This window comes from Netta rufina (genome assembly GCF_964035555.1).
Source record: "Netta rufina genome assembly, chromosome: 1".
Classification (NCBI taxonomy): Eukaryota; Metazoa; Chordata; class Aves; order Anseriformes; family Anatidae; genus Netta; species Netta rufina.
The window spans coordinates 92,479,368-92,494,131 of record NC_140123.1 but is presented as its reverse complement, the minus strand read 5'-3'; the positions used below and the strand labels follow the sequence as shown (position 1 = coordinate 92,494,131).

The following is a 14,764-nucleotide window of genomic DNA, read 5'->3' as shown; positions in this document are numbered from 1 at the left end:
GGGGAGGGGCCCGGGCGGCCCGGCAGCCTCGCCCGGCCGCTGTGGGCTCGGGCACGGAGCAGGAAGGCGGCGGAGGGTAGGCTCGGAGGGACCGGGAGGGACACGGAGGGGACCGGGAGGGAGCGGGGGGGGGGGGTGCCGTCCACCTGCCGCGCCCCCCCGGGGGCCGATCGGGAGGCGGCGCCCGTGCCCCCGCCGCGCCTTTGTGCTCGTCCCGGTGCCGCCGCTGCCTCGGCCTGAGGCCGGCATGAGGCAGGCCGGGCTCCCTGCTGCTCCCCGGAGAGCCCAGCGGGTCGGGGTGCTGCTGGTTGGGGTGCGGGGTCCAGCGCCTGAGGTCTGTGCCTCAGGGCGTCTGCAGCCCCTGCCCCCGTGAGGACCTGAAGGAGCTTCGTGTGGTGCCTCCCAGCACCCGGAGTCAAGGGTTTTCAGGCATCTTCAGTGGGAAAAGCCGGTCCCAAATGACCCTGTTTTCCCCCAACAGGGGGGAGCTGAGCTTCGTGTGGGACGCCCGAAGGAGCAGCGTGAAGTTTGGGAGGTAAGTACAGGGCGCAGAGGATGGCAGCGTCGCCTCACGCGTGGCAGGAGGAAGCAAGACTGCTCGCCTGCCATCAGGTGAAACAGGTACCGAAAATGAAAGGCCACGTCAAGAGGCTGAATTTCGTCCTCAGCCTTCGTTAGTGAAACCGAAATACAAAGGGCACCCTGGTTATTTGTTGTGGCCGCAGCAGGATGTGTGCCTAATAACCCCTTCGCCAGTTTTACTGCCACGAGTTTCTTCACTGTGTTACATTTATTTGTCAATAAATGCACAACCTGCACGGCAGGGGAGCTTGTGGGGTTACGGGGACAGAGACATGGAGCTGAGAAGTAAGTGAGAGCTTGGGTCACGCAATGCTCTCCAGACACGGTAAGGCCAGCGTCTGCGTCCCCACCTGCAGAAGGTAAGATGAAATCAGCCCCTGCCAAGTAGAGTTAGGGTGTAGCTCCCGAAAGGCTGCTGATAGTCCAGTCCTTGGACTGCTGGGGCCTCCGGACTCTGGATTTACTGTAAGGAGTCAGGAGGTGGTTGGTGGTGGTGTGCTTTTTGGTGTTTGGTTTTTAGAAAAAGCAGGAGGGGGTGTGAATATGCGCTGTGCAGCAGGTGCGCAGCCTCCTGCGAACACCTAGTAATGAAACCTTTTGTGAGATGGGTGAAGTCTTTTTGAGACTGTTTACACTAAAGCTGTTAAATAGTAACCTAATAGTAACCTGTTAAACAATTCCTCTTCTGTGATGGCGATTGCCTTATCCCATTATATTTAAAGGGAACCATTTGAAGGGGCTTAGGATATCTTTTTTATTTATTTATTTTGCTAGCTTCTTGCTTTTTTTTTTTTTTTTTTTTTTCCCAGTAAATATTTCTGCCCCCTCACTTAGAGTAAGGTCACTTAAATAAAAGTCTGTTGTTTGAGTTAACTGAGAGAGGAGGTGGGGTTGGGATTCTGAAACAGGTGTGCTACGGGTGGAAGAAGCTGCTCTGTGGTGGCTGGTTGTGCCCACCTCTTTTTTCCTCCTGCATTTCTTCTCCCACTGGAGCTATCCAGAGCTTACTTCAACCAAACATGAAATGACCGATAGGCATTTGTTAGTTTGAAATTCAGCTGATGTGACAGCTAGCCATTGCTGCGGTGCCACCTGCAGCCCCTGTCTTTATGCTCCTGCTGCTTCAAGTAGCAGTTTTGTGGCTGCAGCGTGAGTTCACGTCTTCTGTTGGATCAGCTGTTTCTCAGGGCAGGTTTTCTGATAGATCAGCCGTTTGGACCATCAATGCATGGCTGCAAGGTCTGGCACGTAGGGAGGTGGGAAGCTATGGTTGGGCTTGGACGAGGGGTGAAAGGTAAGGTTATACTCTCCCTAGCCCTAGCAGCCACAGAGAAGAGATAGGAAACTCGTGGCAGGAGAGGTGGGAATGATTACGGGGTTTGCTGATTAATTGCACAGCCTGATTCAGGGCAGGGGGGGGAGGTGGAACGTGCCGAACAAGATTAGCAGGTCTATTCGCTTCCGGAGAAGGGAGATGTCAAGGACACTGAAAAATTAAAGGTATGACAAAAATATGTGTCTGCATAAAGGACCAGACCCTTGGGCTTTTGGTGCGATAGTCTGTTAGGTGAAGAGGTGGTAGTTTTCTCCCACTTAAAAGGAAAAAGCCTGTGTGGATACTGAAGTTTCCAAGTTGCCAGCTTTGACACAACAGAATCGTGTTCAGTGTTATCACTCAGCTGGCTGCGGACAGACAGTCAGCTTTGCTTTCTGTAACAGAGGAGAGGAGAGAGGCTCATTCATCTCCCTGTCATGTAACAGCCTCTAAAACTCCCAGGTTAGGACAGACCCTTAGTTTTGGCCAGTGTGTTGACTTCAGAGGAGGTTTCCCTATAGCTCACTTCCCCTTGTTTGCCGGGGGAGCTGGTCCAGGAGCGTGGCAGTGGCTGGAGCTGTCTTGAAGCCCGCTAGCTGTGCTGCCAGCAGGGTAGGGGTTACGGTGCTGGTCCTGGTCAGGGAGACCGCTGCTGATGGTCCTAGTCCTACCTCGTACGTCATCTACCATCCTGCTGGGAGGGCTCTGCTGTTGGCACGCAGGGAGGCTCGGTTTGCTGGCATGGGTTGCAGGCACTCCCTTTGCCCACAGCGCCTTTTGTCATCTTACAGCTGACTCAAGACTTGCTGCGAAGTGACTGCAGCCAGTTCCTGTTGCAGTACCTGCAATAAAGGATACACTGCGTTTTTGTTTCTGATGAGGGGTTTTGGCCAGATTTTGAAGAAGCAGGAGGAACCTTTTGATGTTTTAAACCAAACTGGATCAATGCTGATGTGGTCTCAGTTTCCCTGCATGTCGCATCTGCACGCGAGCCTGCCTTCTCCTTTGTGCTGCCTGACCCCTGGGTGAGCTGATGGGGAAACTTTTGGTTTGTTTTTCCAAGTTTGCTGACGATTTGGTGCTTTGTGCAGCACTGGTACTGGGACAGGGGAATCAGGCTGGAGGAGGGAGTGCCGGTCAAGTCTTGCTTGCAGCATTGTTCATCCGCACCGGATCTCAAGCTGGAGGGTTCTCTGTTCAGGGCTGAAAACACTACAGTCACCTTTGTAGCAAATTTCAGCCTCATGGATGTTTCTGATATGTTAAAATAGATCTTTCTAAGGTGGATAATTACCTATTTGTACTCTTTTCTGGGACAAAAGCAATGTTTTGATGTCAGCAGGCTTTGGAATCATGTTCTAAGTGCATCTTTTCCTTCTGCCACTGTTACCTTATCCTGTGCTTGCTTCTCAAAATAGATTATCCATGATAAAATTCAGAAAAGGCTGCAATTTATACTGGCTTAGAGTTCTCCATTACACTTTTGATATCTAGAAGTTGTGGTAATGGCTTTTATCTGGAATAGGTCATTGCAGTTGAAATATTGTGATTAGAAAATTTTATAATACCTTGATGAGAATATTTACTTACCAGCTTTTCTTACTTACAGATCAGCAATTAACAGAAACAGGGTAAAGAATTGGAAACGTAGTGACTGAAGGTGAAAGAAAAGGATCTAAAGAGAGATCTTCCGAGTTTGTGAACAGCCTACAGTTGCACAGCTCGGGGAGGATCTTTGTTACACATTCTGAACAGCAGCTAACATTTTCACAAGCGCGTAATCGTGTCGCCTAAAATTTGATACCAGCTGTAGATGGCTCAGCTTCCTCCTGGGATTCGCTTCATCACTTCATTTTCACGAGATCAGTGGTAAGTCTTCAAGTATGGTGCTGCTCTTTATTTTAGATTATATGAGTTTGTGTCTGGGGAAGATGATTCTGTTGCCTTGCTCTGTTTTTGCCTTTTCATCGCTGGGTATATACAGAAAAAAAAATGTAGTCAGTTGTAAAACGTGAGAAATACTTATTTGTTATAGAAGTATTTGTCAAGTGTGCTAGACAGTAAATTCTTTTGTCCTTTTCAAGTTGTGCATTTGAGAAGATAAATTTCATCATTCTGCTTTCAAACTCATAGTTGAGGGGGATTCTCAAGATTAGCCTTCTTGTATTAATAAGAAGTACATAGTCTTCCCCATAAATTGATGTGTGATACAGACCTTTAGAATTATGATCTTAGTTCTTGCTACTGTAATAATTTTTTTAAATGCTTTTGAGAGTTAATCCTTGAAGGTGGATGGCATTGGTTCTTGTTCTTTTGGAGAGAGAATACTGAGTAAATTGTGTGTGAGTAACAAAAAACAAATGAAGGACCAAGCAATTCCCATTGGAACAATTTATCACATACTTTATTTAGTAAAGCAGCAAGGACAGAGTCATTGTGTTTTTATCACTCATGAAGATGCCTACAGTAATGGGAATGAATAACCCAGCTCACAGGATAACTCACTTAACCCACCTTTTTTTTTTTTTTTTAGTGTCTTTGTGAGTATGCCTGAACTATAAGACAAAACACTTGTTACATAGAAGTTTATTAGGCAGAAAATGATTGAGGATTAATTAATAATTAGGGACCATACTAAGGAATCAGATTGGTGTATGTATATATGTGGTTTTATTTGCAGATTTTTACATTAAGATCAAGGCTAGAAGGAGATAGTAGATTTGCTCTGATTCCATTGTATTGTTAAAAGTAGAAATCCACAAAACACTCTCCTTACACGGGGAGGGTTTAAGGAGATCAAACCGATCAAACAAGATTAGTTTGCTGTCTTTGCCTAACCCTTGCAGTGGCAGGGAGTTTGAGATTCCCTTATAGTTCAGATGAACTGCAGGAAAAAAAAACAAGGGTGCCAGCAAGGTGTGAGGGGGAAAAAGTCCTTTCAATCCCAAGGCTGGATAATTATGTTCATGTGCTCTAGTACACACTGTTAGTGTATGTCTGTACCTCAGTCTCTAGAAGTGATTGATTTCTGTTGATACAGAAGAAGGTAAAAATAGAGCAAAAATCCACAAAGCAGTAAGGAAAGAAATGAATAATAATCCATTGGAGTTAAATTGACAACTCAGCCATCACTTATGAAAAAAGTTCTTAAACTATTCCAAGGTTACAAATGACTTGTGTAACATTTGTATGTAACAGCAGTAAAATCCAAATAAAATCACTTTCAAATATGTATCTATTTTTTATATTATAGGTATAGAGCCTTCATTTTCACTCTCACCTTCTTCTTGTATGCCAGCTTCCATCTATCAAGGAAACCTATCAGTATAGTTAAGGTAAGCAAGGTTGCTATGTCGTTGTTTAAACATCCTTCAGCTGTTATCAGAAGAGGAAGTAGTCTTCTTTTTCAGTGCTTTCTTTTGTGAAAGACAATGTTAAACTTTAACTTGGAATGGTTTTAAAGATGAAAACCTGATAAAGTTGGCACACAGTGACATTTACGTAGTAAACGTCAGTGACACCACTCCTAAAATACTGTTTGTACTTCTATTGAAACAGCTATGCCTACACTTGAGACTATTCATGTGAATTAATCTAAACTCTAGGCATGTAAGAGTTTACAGCCTGACATTCTTATGTTTGAGAAAGGCTCTTGTAACTGATGAGTTAAATGTGATAAAATTGAGTAAAATACGATAAAATTCTACCGACGTTTACAAGACTGTTCCAAGTGCTGTTGAGCATCGTATTCATAGTTGTATATACACTTGGGATTTTTTGTACGTTGCTGCACACTCCATGGGATTTCTTTTTTTTCACTTCTGTTCTCAGTGAAGCTGGTGACAAAATATTATCTATACCTTTTTTTTTTATTATTATTGTTCTAATCTCATGCATCTGTAACTTGCCAAACACAAATCAAATCTCCCAGGGTGGTTATATATAACTGATGAGTAAAAATGGGCAAAATAGCTTGATGTTAGTGACTAATTTTGAAATCCTGCAGTGTCAGAAACACCAATTCACTGTAGCATATTACTGGCCAGGTGATTGCTTTTAGACGTAATGGTGGCTTCACTCAGCAAAATACCAAGCAATTAATGACTTACAATTTTACTGGTTTTGGTGGATTTGACACAGGTTCATGTAGAACTAGAATGATTAATTTTGTTGCTGAATGGAGTTTAATGGGGTTCTATCATGAGTAAATTTTCAGTCTCAAATTTCCTTTCTATATCAGGGAGAGCTGCATAAGCATTGTGCTGCTTCGCATGAAGTTGAGCTCAGCTCCTACAGAGAATATGCTGCCCAGATTCAGCCTGTCAAAAAGCCATCTAATGCATCTCAGTGTGGTTGGGAACCATTTGGTAAGGCGTTTTTTTCCTTATTTGTTCCATAACCATGTGCTGATATCAGTAATTAGGTTATCTGTCTCTTCCTATCCTTCTTATGAGGAGGGATTCAGGTGTATATGGGAAGGGTGTTTTTTCCAATGTTCTCATTAGTTTTTCCAAAGCAAGTTAAGTCAAGACTTAATGTCTTGCCTGCTTAAAAAACTGATGTTATTTTACCTGTTAGAGCTTTGAGATGGTTTCAGTAGAACACTTTTCAGTCAGTAAATGGGACTATGTAGAGGTTTAGATATGTCTTCAGAATGTTTATTAACGAAGAAGAGGGGACAGAATAAAATAAATCATTATGATTTTCTGCTGTGTTAGTTCAAGGTTCAGCAGTAATTTAAATGAAATTACTTAGTGTTTATCTAAACTGGAACTTTTCAGAGACTCTCTCTGCCAGAAAGATTTTTTTTTTGCAATGTTTTTTTTTTAAAAAACATTTTTTTTAAAAAATCTTAAATTTTTAAAAAATTTAAAAAAAAAAAAATGTGGCACTTTATTACAGAACAGAGTTGCTAACTTATAAACCTGGTCTTTTACTTAAAAAAAAAAAAAAAAAAAAAAAAAGTGAAGTTCCTTACAAAGTAACTTCAAATTTCATTATATTTGAACTTAATAGAGATTTTGAATCATTCCTTGACACTTTCATCTATGCCAAGAACATCTGTGGAGTGGAGTGGTCCATTCTATCAGTGTGCTAGTTCACTCCAGTCTATCTGGCAATCAGTAATCCATTCTAATTGTTCTTTAATTATCAAATTACAAAAAAAAAAAATCCCCCTCTTTTCCAAGGTAATTAGAGATCTGAGCTCTTGGTTTTCTGTGGACAGAATTCTACGTATTGCCTGCTGCAAGGTAGTCAGTATACTGAAATGATGTAGTTCCACACATTTTCCGAATGCTCTGGGTTGCAGTAAAACTTGATTGCTGTTTCTTGCCTCTTGACCGAGGGGAGACTGCGCTTGCTTGTCTAAACCACTAGTTAGCTTTCTTAATTTTGAAAACTTCTGAGCTCATGTCCTTCTTTTTTCCATGAACACACGTGTTATTGCAAAGCTGCCTCTCGGGGTGTGCCCTAGACTTGTTCTTTCAGCATAACTGGCAAGCTGGTAGCACCACTGAAAGAGGAATGTTTTAATAACTTTGCTTTTATTCTCAAAGTCAGTGGAAATTGTGGCTCCTTGCAAATTGTCTGTCTTGGTATGAGCTCAGGTCACTTGAGACTAGACGTGGTGTTTCTAACTGGGTGGAGTCCCGTCTGCTGCATCCCTGCCTCTTCCAAATGCTGTTTGCTGTGATTATGGTCATTTCTTGTACAGAGCTGGACATTATTATTTAAAAAACAAAACAAACAAACAAACAAAAACAATACTTCTATCACTGTGCTTTGTGAGAATTTGGAGATTGAAATGTGAAAAATTAACCATTCTATAAATTGTATTAAAATGACTACTCAAAAGCCTGGATGATGATGGATTATTTAAGCTGTTTTGGCTTTTAGGACCACACATTTGAAACGTATCTTTCCACTGTGCTTTTAAGAAGGCCCTTTAAAGTTTAGGGCTTTGTTTTGTGTTATTTGTTTGTTTTGTCTAAGGAGCTGTAAGAAGAGGGGACCTTGTTAATAACTGTTGTTTCTTCTTTCCTAACAACTCAAATGAATAAGGTGGAATTAAGAGTGTTCCTAGCAATATGTTCCTAATACATTACAGATAACAGCATAAATTGTAGATTTTTGTTATTGTTGTTAAATGCGTTTTGCATAATGCACGCTTAAGTGCCTTTTAAAAGTGTCCATTTAAAATTAAATGTCAATGCGTATTCACTAACTTTTTTTTCCTATATTATGTAAAAATGTTGGCAAGTTACTGCTATGTTTAGACTGATGATTTGTTTTGAAAATGTATTCTTAGATAAGAATAACTACAAGCAGTTACTGGGAGCACTGGATTACTCATTCCTGTGTGCATATGCAATTGGAATGTACTTAAGGTAAATCTCCCTCTCGAAAGGCTGCTTTATCACTCACTATCAACATAGGTGGCTGTACTGCTTCTGAGATGTCGTCCTCTCTGATTGTAAAGTTTCTGATGGAGAGAATGAGAACTTGGATGTCATTCTCCCATTTCTGTGCTAGTTGCTGGGGAAAAAAATGCAGAATCCTGAGTTCCCAGTGGTAGCATACCTGTTGGTATGTAGAAAGATTTTTACCCCCATCTGACTGTCTTATACAGGAATGCTTTCCAGCTTGTGGTCTAGCCTGTCTTCCTTCATGTTGCACTGGAGCTAGGATACATATCCCCAGACTTTATCTGTGGCAAACATGCATATGTGGACAAAGGTGACTGTCCTGGCTTTCTTTGTAGTCGAAGAACAGTACCAGACAGCTCATAAAAATGCATCAAACCCATCATAAAGTGTACAATATTAACTCCCACTTGGAGATGCCTCTTTTGATTCACTAAAAGTGAGACCTTCATAACCAAAGTCATTAGCAACAGAGGTAAGTCTCACTTTAAATGGGTTCAGATGTACTATGTCATGGGTCATTGGGAAAATAATTCTCCAAGTAGTCACTTCCAATGTGCTGCAGGTGAGTAGCTCCCTGAAAGATGGTTGTGCAGATGACAGCACTTGTCAGTTCATGAACATGAAATGTTTGCTGCTTTATTCTAACAAGTGCTAAAAAAAATATTTGCTTCTGTGAGGAAAAAAATGAACTACCAGTAAAGTTTTTCCTCAACCTGAATTAAGCAGCACAAAATATTCTTTCTTCCTGAAAGCTTGGGGTGTGATCTCATTTTTAATTATAGCTTTTCTTTTTCTTCCCTTCCACATTTCAAGTGGGATAATAGGAGAACGGCTACCTATCCGCTACTATCTGACAGTTGGAATGCTTGCCAGCGGACTCTTCACTGCAATGTTTGGATTGGGTTATTTCTATAATATACATAACCTGTGGTTTTACATAATGGCCCAGGTAGGCACAATGTTACCTAGACACTTGAGTTTCCATGGTGTTTTTTAGTGTTGTATTGTTTTTCTTTCTTTTTTTGAGTTGCAAATTGTGATTAGTGGTTAGATGGGAAGATCTGAAGGCTGGGATACATTGCCATTGACAACAGTCGGAAATGATTGAGTGTATCACCCCAGGTTTTATTTAAAAAAAAAAAATGTTGTTTTTGTTTTTTTAATGGAAGAAATCTTTGAAAACAAATTAGTGTTTCAATCTGTGTCAAATCATTGATCAAATCTTTGCAAGCTTAAATGTGGGCGAGTTTTAAAACAAATGTATTTATTTCTGTCAGTCTGCCAAGACCTGAGTGATGCATCCTGGCTTTCTGTGCAGGAAAATTACACTTATGCTGCTAATGATGAAGTCTCCCACCTTCGTGTGGCTGAGAACAGGCAGCTCCTGTAATGAAAATTCATCGCGTGGGATTTTTCAGAGCACTTGCAGATCTAATCAGGCATCACACAAATATTTACCATTGATCTAAAATGGAATTTAGGTCGTGACTAGGACGTTTAGGACATGACTAGCATTTGAGTCATTTTGAACAGGTCTGCACCTTGCACTGCTGCTTTCTTTGCGTTATCTCAGTAGCACTTTCACAGCTGGCATGTTTGCATGGCGTTGTGCGACATGACATGCAGCGATACTAACTTGGGCCCTGAAAGCTTTAATAACCATTTCACTAAGTCATCTGTTTAACTATGTCACTGCCCCCAAGGCTTATGTGGTTTCCAAGACCAGAGCTAGCACCCTTAGGGTTTGTCTAAGTGAGCCTAACAATGCTGCACCACGTGATGTGGACAGCAAATCCTGTAATGCAAAGGACAGCCTCACACCACCAGCCTAACTGGTAAATGCTCGTTGTACGTGTGAATTATTATGCTGTCATCTTTGTTTTAACGTGTAATTATACATAGGGAGCTTTTTAGGAGTAGAGTTAGGAACTTTTCCTTACGAACTTTGCAACATGCAGGCTGAAATAGTTCTCAACTTCAGCCTGAATACAGTACGTTAAGTTTCTCCTCTCAGTTTATTTGCATATGTCTTTTAATCATTTTTAAACTAATGTTCAGCTGTCCAGTCTGCCCTAAAGCTTTTTTTTTTTTTTTTCACTTCGATTGCAAACGTGCTTTGCCATATGTTCAAACCGAGCAAAGCTTTATATAGCTCTTATCATAAAGAGAATTGGCTTGTCTGTTCAGTTCTGTGAAATGTGTTTTTGGATAAGTTTCTGTGAAATGTGTTTTTGTTTTATTTTTTGGTGTGTTTTACATCATAAAATAATTGGAAATATTTAGGTAGAGGGAAGAATATCTGTGAAATACTGTAACCTGTTTGTTTCTTGGAAAATAATGCTTTTGAAACTCCCGTACTAAGTTTCTAAATTCAAAGCAGTTGCATAGGCTTCCTTTTCCCAGCACAGCACCCAGCAGGAGTTCTGTAGGAACCTGACTTAATACTGGGTATGTTTGTTTATTATTATTTCTGTATACTTTCAGATAGCTAATGGGTTGGTGCAAACTACTGGCTGGCCAAGTGTCGTTACATGTATTGGCAACTGGTTTGGAAAAGGAAGGTAAATAATCCGTAATCCAAAGTTTCGGAAGTGCAAATCAGCGCATTTTGGGGCTGTAATATTATGGTCAGTTTAAGTATCTGTGTGTTGCTTCAGTGATTTGGGGGTAAAACACGCAGTTAGGTGGATCCTTGAGAGGAGTTACCCTTGTTATGCTGGTTTGCTTGCATAGCGGTTTGAAATATTCTCTGTCATGTCAAATGAGTGTTCTCTGGCGGCTCCTTACTCTGATGTTTATTTTTTCAGAGGAAGTATTTTGGAATTGAATTAAGAAGAATTCTTGCAAATATCATCAATCTAAATCCACTTTTAATAAAGGCTGTAATTGTGCCTTTTTAATATAGAATTTCCTGTGTTTTCATTTGTGTTTCAAAGCAGTTGTTAGGCTATAGCTCTAAAAATATCTTTTTGTCTAATATCTTTTCCCTAACACACTTACAAGAACTTGAAATTTAGTTTAAAAAGGAAAATAGATGTGGCAGCTGACTTAACCTTTCTTTTTAAATCCATCCACTTTCTTTAAATCCATCTTTTTTTAAAAATCCTAACTAGAGGTCACTCATAATGCTTGTTTTGTCATACCACACAGAAACTTTCCATAAATTTTGTGAGAGCTGCATGCTGAATTCATGGTCTCTGATAATGGTTGATGCCTGTAGCAATAATGCTGCTGTAGTGGTGTCCATTGTAGATATCACCAAATGAAGTTACTGTCAATCACTTAAGAGGAAGACATGAAAATTCAGTGTGAGCTTTCTATATAAAATCATGGGACAATTAAGAAAATGTAGTCTCAAACTAGTTTTCTGTAGTCCCTGAAGCCTCTTTAGTTATAACATAGAGAGAATGATAACCATCATAAAATACTGAACAAAATTGGTAAGTCTGTGCACAGCAGACACATTCAGATTGTTTTGTGCAAAAGCAAGAGTCTGTATAATGGATTTTTAAGAGTTTGCATAATGGACTGGTGTGTAGGGCTCTGGTCTGAAAGTTAGTGAGCTGGTTCTCATTTTCAGTTTGCCACGGATTCCTTGAAACACGAGCAGACCTCTTGGATCTTGTCTTCAGCCAAAGAAAAAGACTTGTTTTAGTTAAAATTAGGTTGTTCCAGGTAAACTCTTGGGAAAACTGCCTTGCCTTCAGTAGGACTTAAAAGGATAAAAACCGCTAACTGCTGTGACTTCAGTAGGATTTTTGTGGTTTACATTAGTCCTGCTGCAGCTATTCTACAGCAGCTCTACTCTGGGATTTCCAGGCTGACAACAGTTTGATATCTTGGAACCAACCTTGCACAGGTGTTACCTTAAACTAGTGCCTAGCAAGCCCAGGATGCGATCAGAAATCACTGAATTTGCTTTACCTGTCCTGTACAGGTAGTTTTCTTCTGTCTAACATATCCCCAAAGCATCAGATTACTTGTGCAGTATGTCTATGGGACTTGCATTCACAGAAGCATCAGACTTAGCATGCATATGCTATGCAACATTTGCATACATGTTTTTATCAAAGAAACTCTGTCCAGGAATATGGAAGCCCTAATGGTGCCTTTAAATGCCACTAAATGCAGGATGAGCTCTGTCATGTACAGAGAAGTACTTCGAACACTTCAATTAATATTTAGGTGCTTTGAAAGATGAAAGACTAGCATAAAGAAGTGTTTAGTTGCAGAACAGTAAGATTTCAAGTGTTTCACAGACATCACAGTTGAGCAGTCTTTTTGATATACTTCTCTCAGGATAATAATGCTTATTGTTGGAAAGATAAGAAATGTTTGTGGGTTTTTGTGTGTTTTATTTATTTGTTTGTTTGTTTTCTGTGCAGGAGAGGACTGATCATGGGGATCTGGAATTCGCACACTTCAGTGGGAAATATCTTGGGATCCTTAATTGCTGCTTATTGGGTGTCTACGTGCTGGGGTCTCTCCTTTGTGATGCCCGGTGTTATCATTGCAGTGATGGGAATATTTTGTTTCCTCTTTCTTATTGAACGTAAGTGCTTTAGTGTAATAGAATCGTGGAGGGGCTCCTTATGGTGAAAGAACACCAGCAGTTTAAGCAAGATGTCCCAGGGCATAGTTAAGGAATATTCCTCAGGGTACACCAGTACTGAAACACCTTACTCCTAGAACCAGATGGAGAAAAACCCATGTATGTCTGAAGAGTTTATACACTCAGACTCTGGCATACCTGAGAGAGAAACACTACAGAATTCAGTCCACTGCCCTGTCTTTACTTCCCTGTCTTTATAAATCCTTCAAGTGAGATACATTTGAAAGTAGAATACCCCACCTAGCTGTACTGTATGCTCAGTGCTACCATTCAACCCATGGCATCTATATCCTGTACTACAAAGTACAGGAATCAGCCAATAGAGCATCTTCTGTCACCTTAAATAAGAAATTAAAAAGGAATGCCTTATCTTTTTCCTCTGTGGACTCAGAGATGCTATGAATGCTTATTTTGCTTTAAGTGTCCTATATGAGGAAGGAAAAAGCTCTGTAGACACAACTAGAGTGCTGCAATGAGCTGGACTGCCAGAAGAGTACTTACTGTGGTCTTAGGATGGGAATGGTACCATGGAGCACCCTTTTCTTTTCCCCTAAATATACAATTAAACATTTATATCAGGACTACTTTTGCGTTATCGGTACTGTTGGCATATTAGTGGTAAATGGCACTACTGATAGGTGTTTTAAGACAGGTTCTTTGTGCTTGCATTCAGTTTAACTGTGTGTGTTACTGTGTTTCAGATCCTAAAGATATAAGTTGCTCCTCCACACCATCCAGTGTAAGTGAATACATTTTCTGCTTTGATTTTTGCTTTCTAATATATAGGTTTATGGTAGTTCTGGTAATCAGATAATCTGCATGGCCCTTATGCGCCTGGTTGTTCTAACTGACCCAAATTTGAGGGAATTATTTGCCCTCTGTGCTTCAGTAGTAAACCAGGAGCTCGCTTTCTATCAAAGCAGTATGAATCAAGAAGGTGAATGAATGTATTTTAGCTAAGGTTTTGTAATGGATGAACTTAGTACAGCAAACCAAGTAAAAACTGTTCATCTTTCTTTGAGTTACCTTATTTTCTTCCACTCTTCCTGAGTATATTCAGATCATTTTGACCTGAATATTGACAACACAATATTGTATGTTCTGTGGAATCAGAATAATTCAGGTTGGAAGGGACCTCTGGAAATCATCTGATCCTACTTTCTGCTCATAGTAGGTCTAACTTTGCCATTGGATCAGATCACTTAGGGCTTACCTAGTCTAATTTTGAAATCTTCAAGAGTGAAGATGCTATTTATACGCAGATGATTTATTTTTAAACATCAGATGAGTTTTAAGAATGTATTGATTACACACTTTACTGGTATCAAGACAATGAATGTTGCTGGTTTAGAAGAGCTTATACTTCAAGGGCTTAAGTTTTGGCAGGATAGTGAACTATTTTGCAAGGTAGCAAACCTCACTAGGCTATAAATGCATTATCATACACACAAACTGTTTTCTTTTGTGGGACACTTGCTGTCTGGATCACAAGGGCACGTACCATGCAGGAGTTTGAAAATCCGGTATCAGAGATTGACCACTCAAGGCAGTGGTGAAACAGGCTTAAAATATGTGCCTGAAGCTTTCTGAGCTTTCTTTGTGTTGCTAAACATTGCATATATGCTTTCTCGTGACATTGTGGCAGCAAAGTTAGAACTCTTACTTGTTTTCAAAAGGAAATCCTTCTGCCTTAAATATTAGTACAAGGTTGTTCAAACACTATTTAAATGTAGGTTGGGAGGTGGTTACAGGCTGGTATTTGCCCAATCTGTTTTACACAGAAGATCACAAGACTTTTTATGTGCTCAAAATTAAGTAATGTAGAGA

The 14,764-nt window shown here is 40.5% G+C and overlaps 1 protein-coding gene across 2 annotated transcripts in view; it reads left to right on the top strand.

Annotated features, from left to right (window-relative positions):
* The window catches only part of SLC37A1 (solute carrier family 37 member 1), a 35,484-nt gene continuing 20,720 nt past the window's right edge, over positions 1 to 14,764 (top strand). For both annotated transcript variants that reach the window (XM_084306152.1, XM_084306151.1), the window contains exons 1-10: positions 1 to 76; positions 482 to 535; positions 3,507 to 3,766; positions 5,151 to 5,232; positions 6,138 to 6,264; positions 8,208 to 8,286; positions 9,139 to 9,274; positions 10,810 to 10,886; positions 12,711 to 12,877; positions 13,639 to 13,676. In XM_084306152.1, the coding sequence (XP_084162278.1) occupies positions 3,711 to 3,766; positions 5,151 to 5,232; positions 6,138 to 6,264; positions 8,208 to 8,286; positions 9,139 to 9,274; positions 10,810 to 10,886; positions 12,711 to 12,877; positions 13,639 to 13,676 (762 nt within the window). In that variant the 5' untranslated portion in view covers positions 1 to 76; positions 482 to 535; positions 3,507 to 3,710. The remainder of the gene's footprint in view (positions 77 to 481; positions 536 to 3,506; positions 3,767 to 5,150; positions 5,233 to 6,137; positions 6,265 to 8,207; positions 8,287 to 9,138; positions 9,275 to 10,809; positions 10,887 to 12,710; positions 12,878 to 13,638; positions 13,677 to 14,764) is intronic.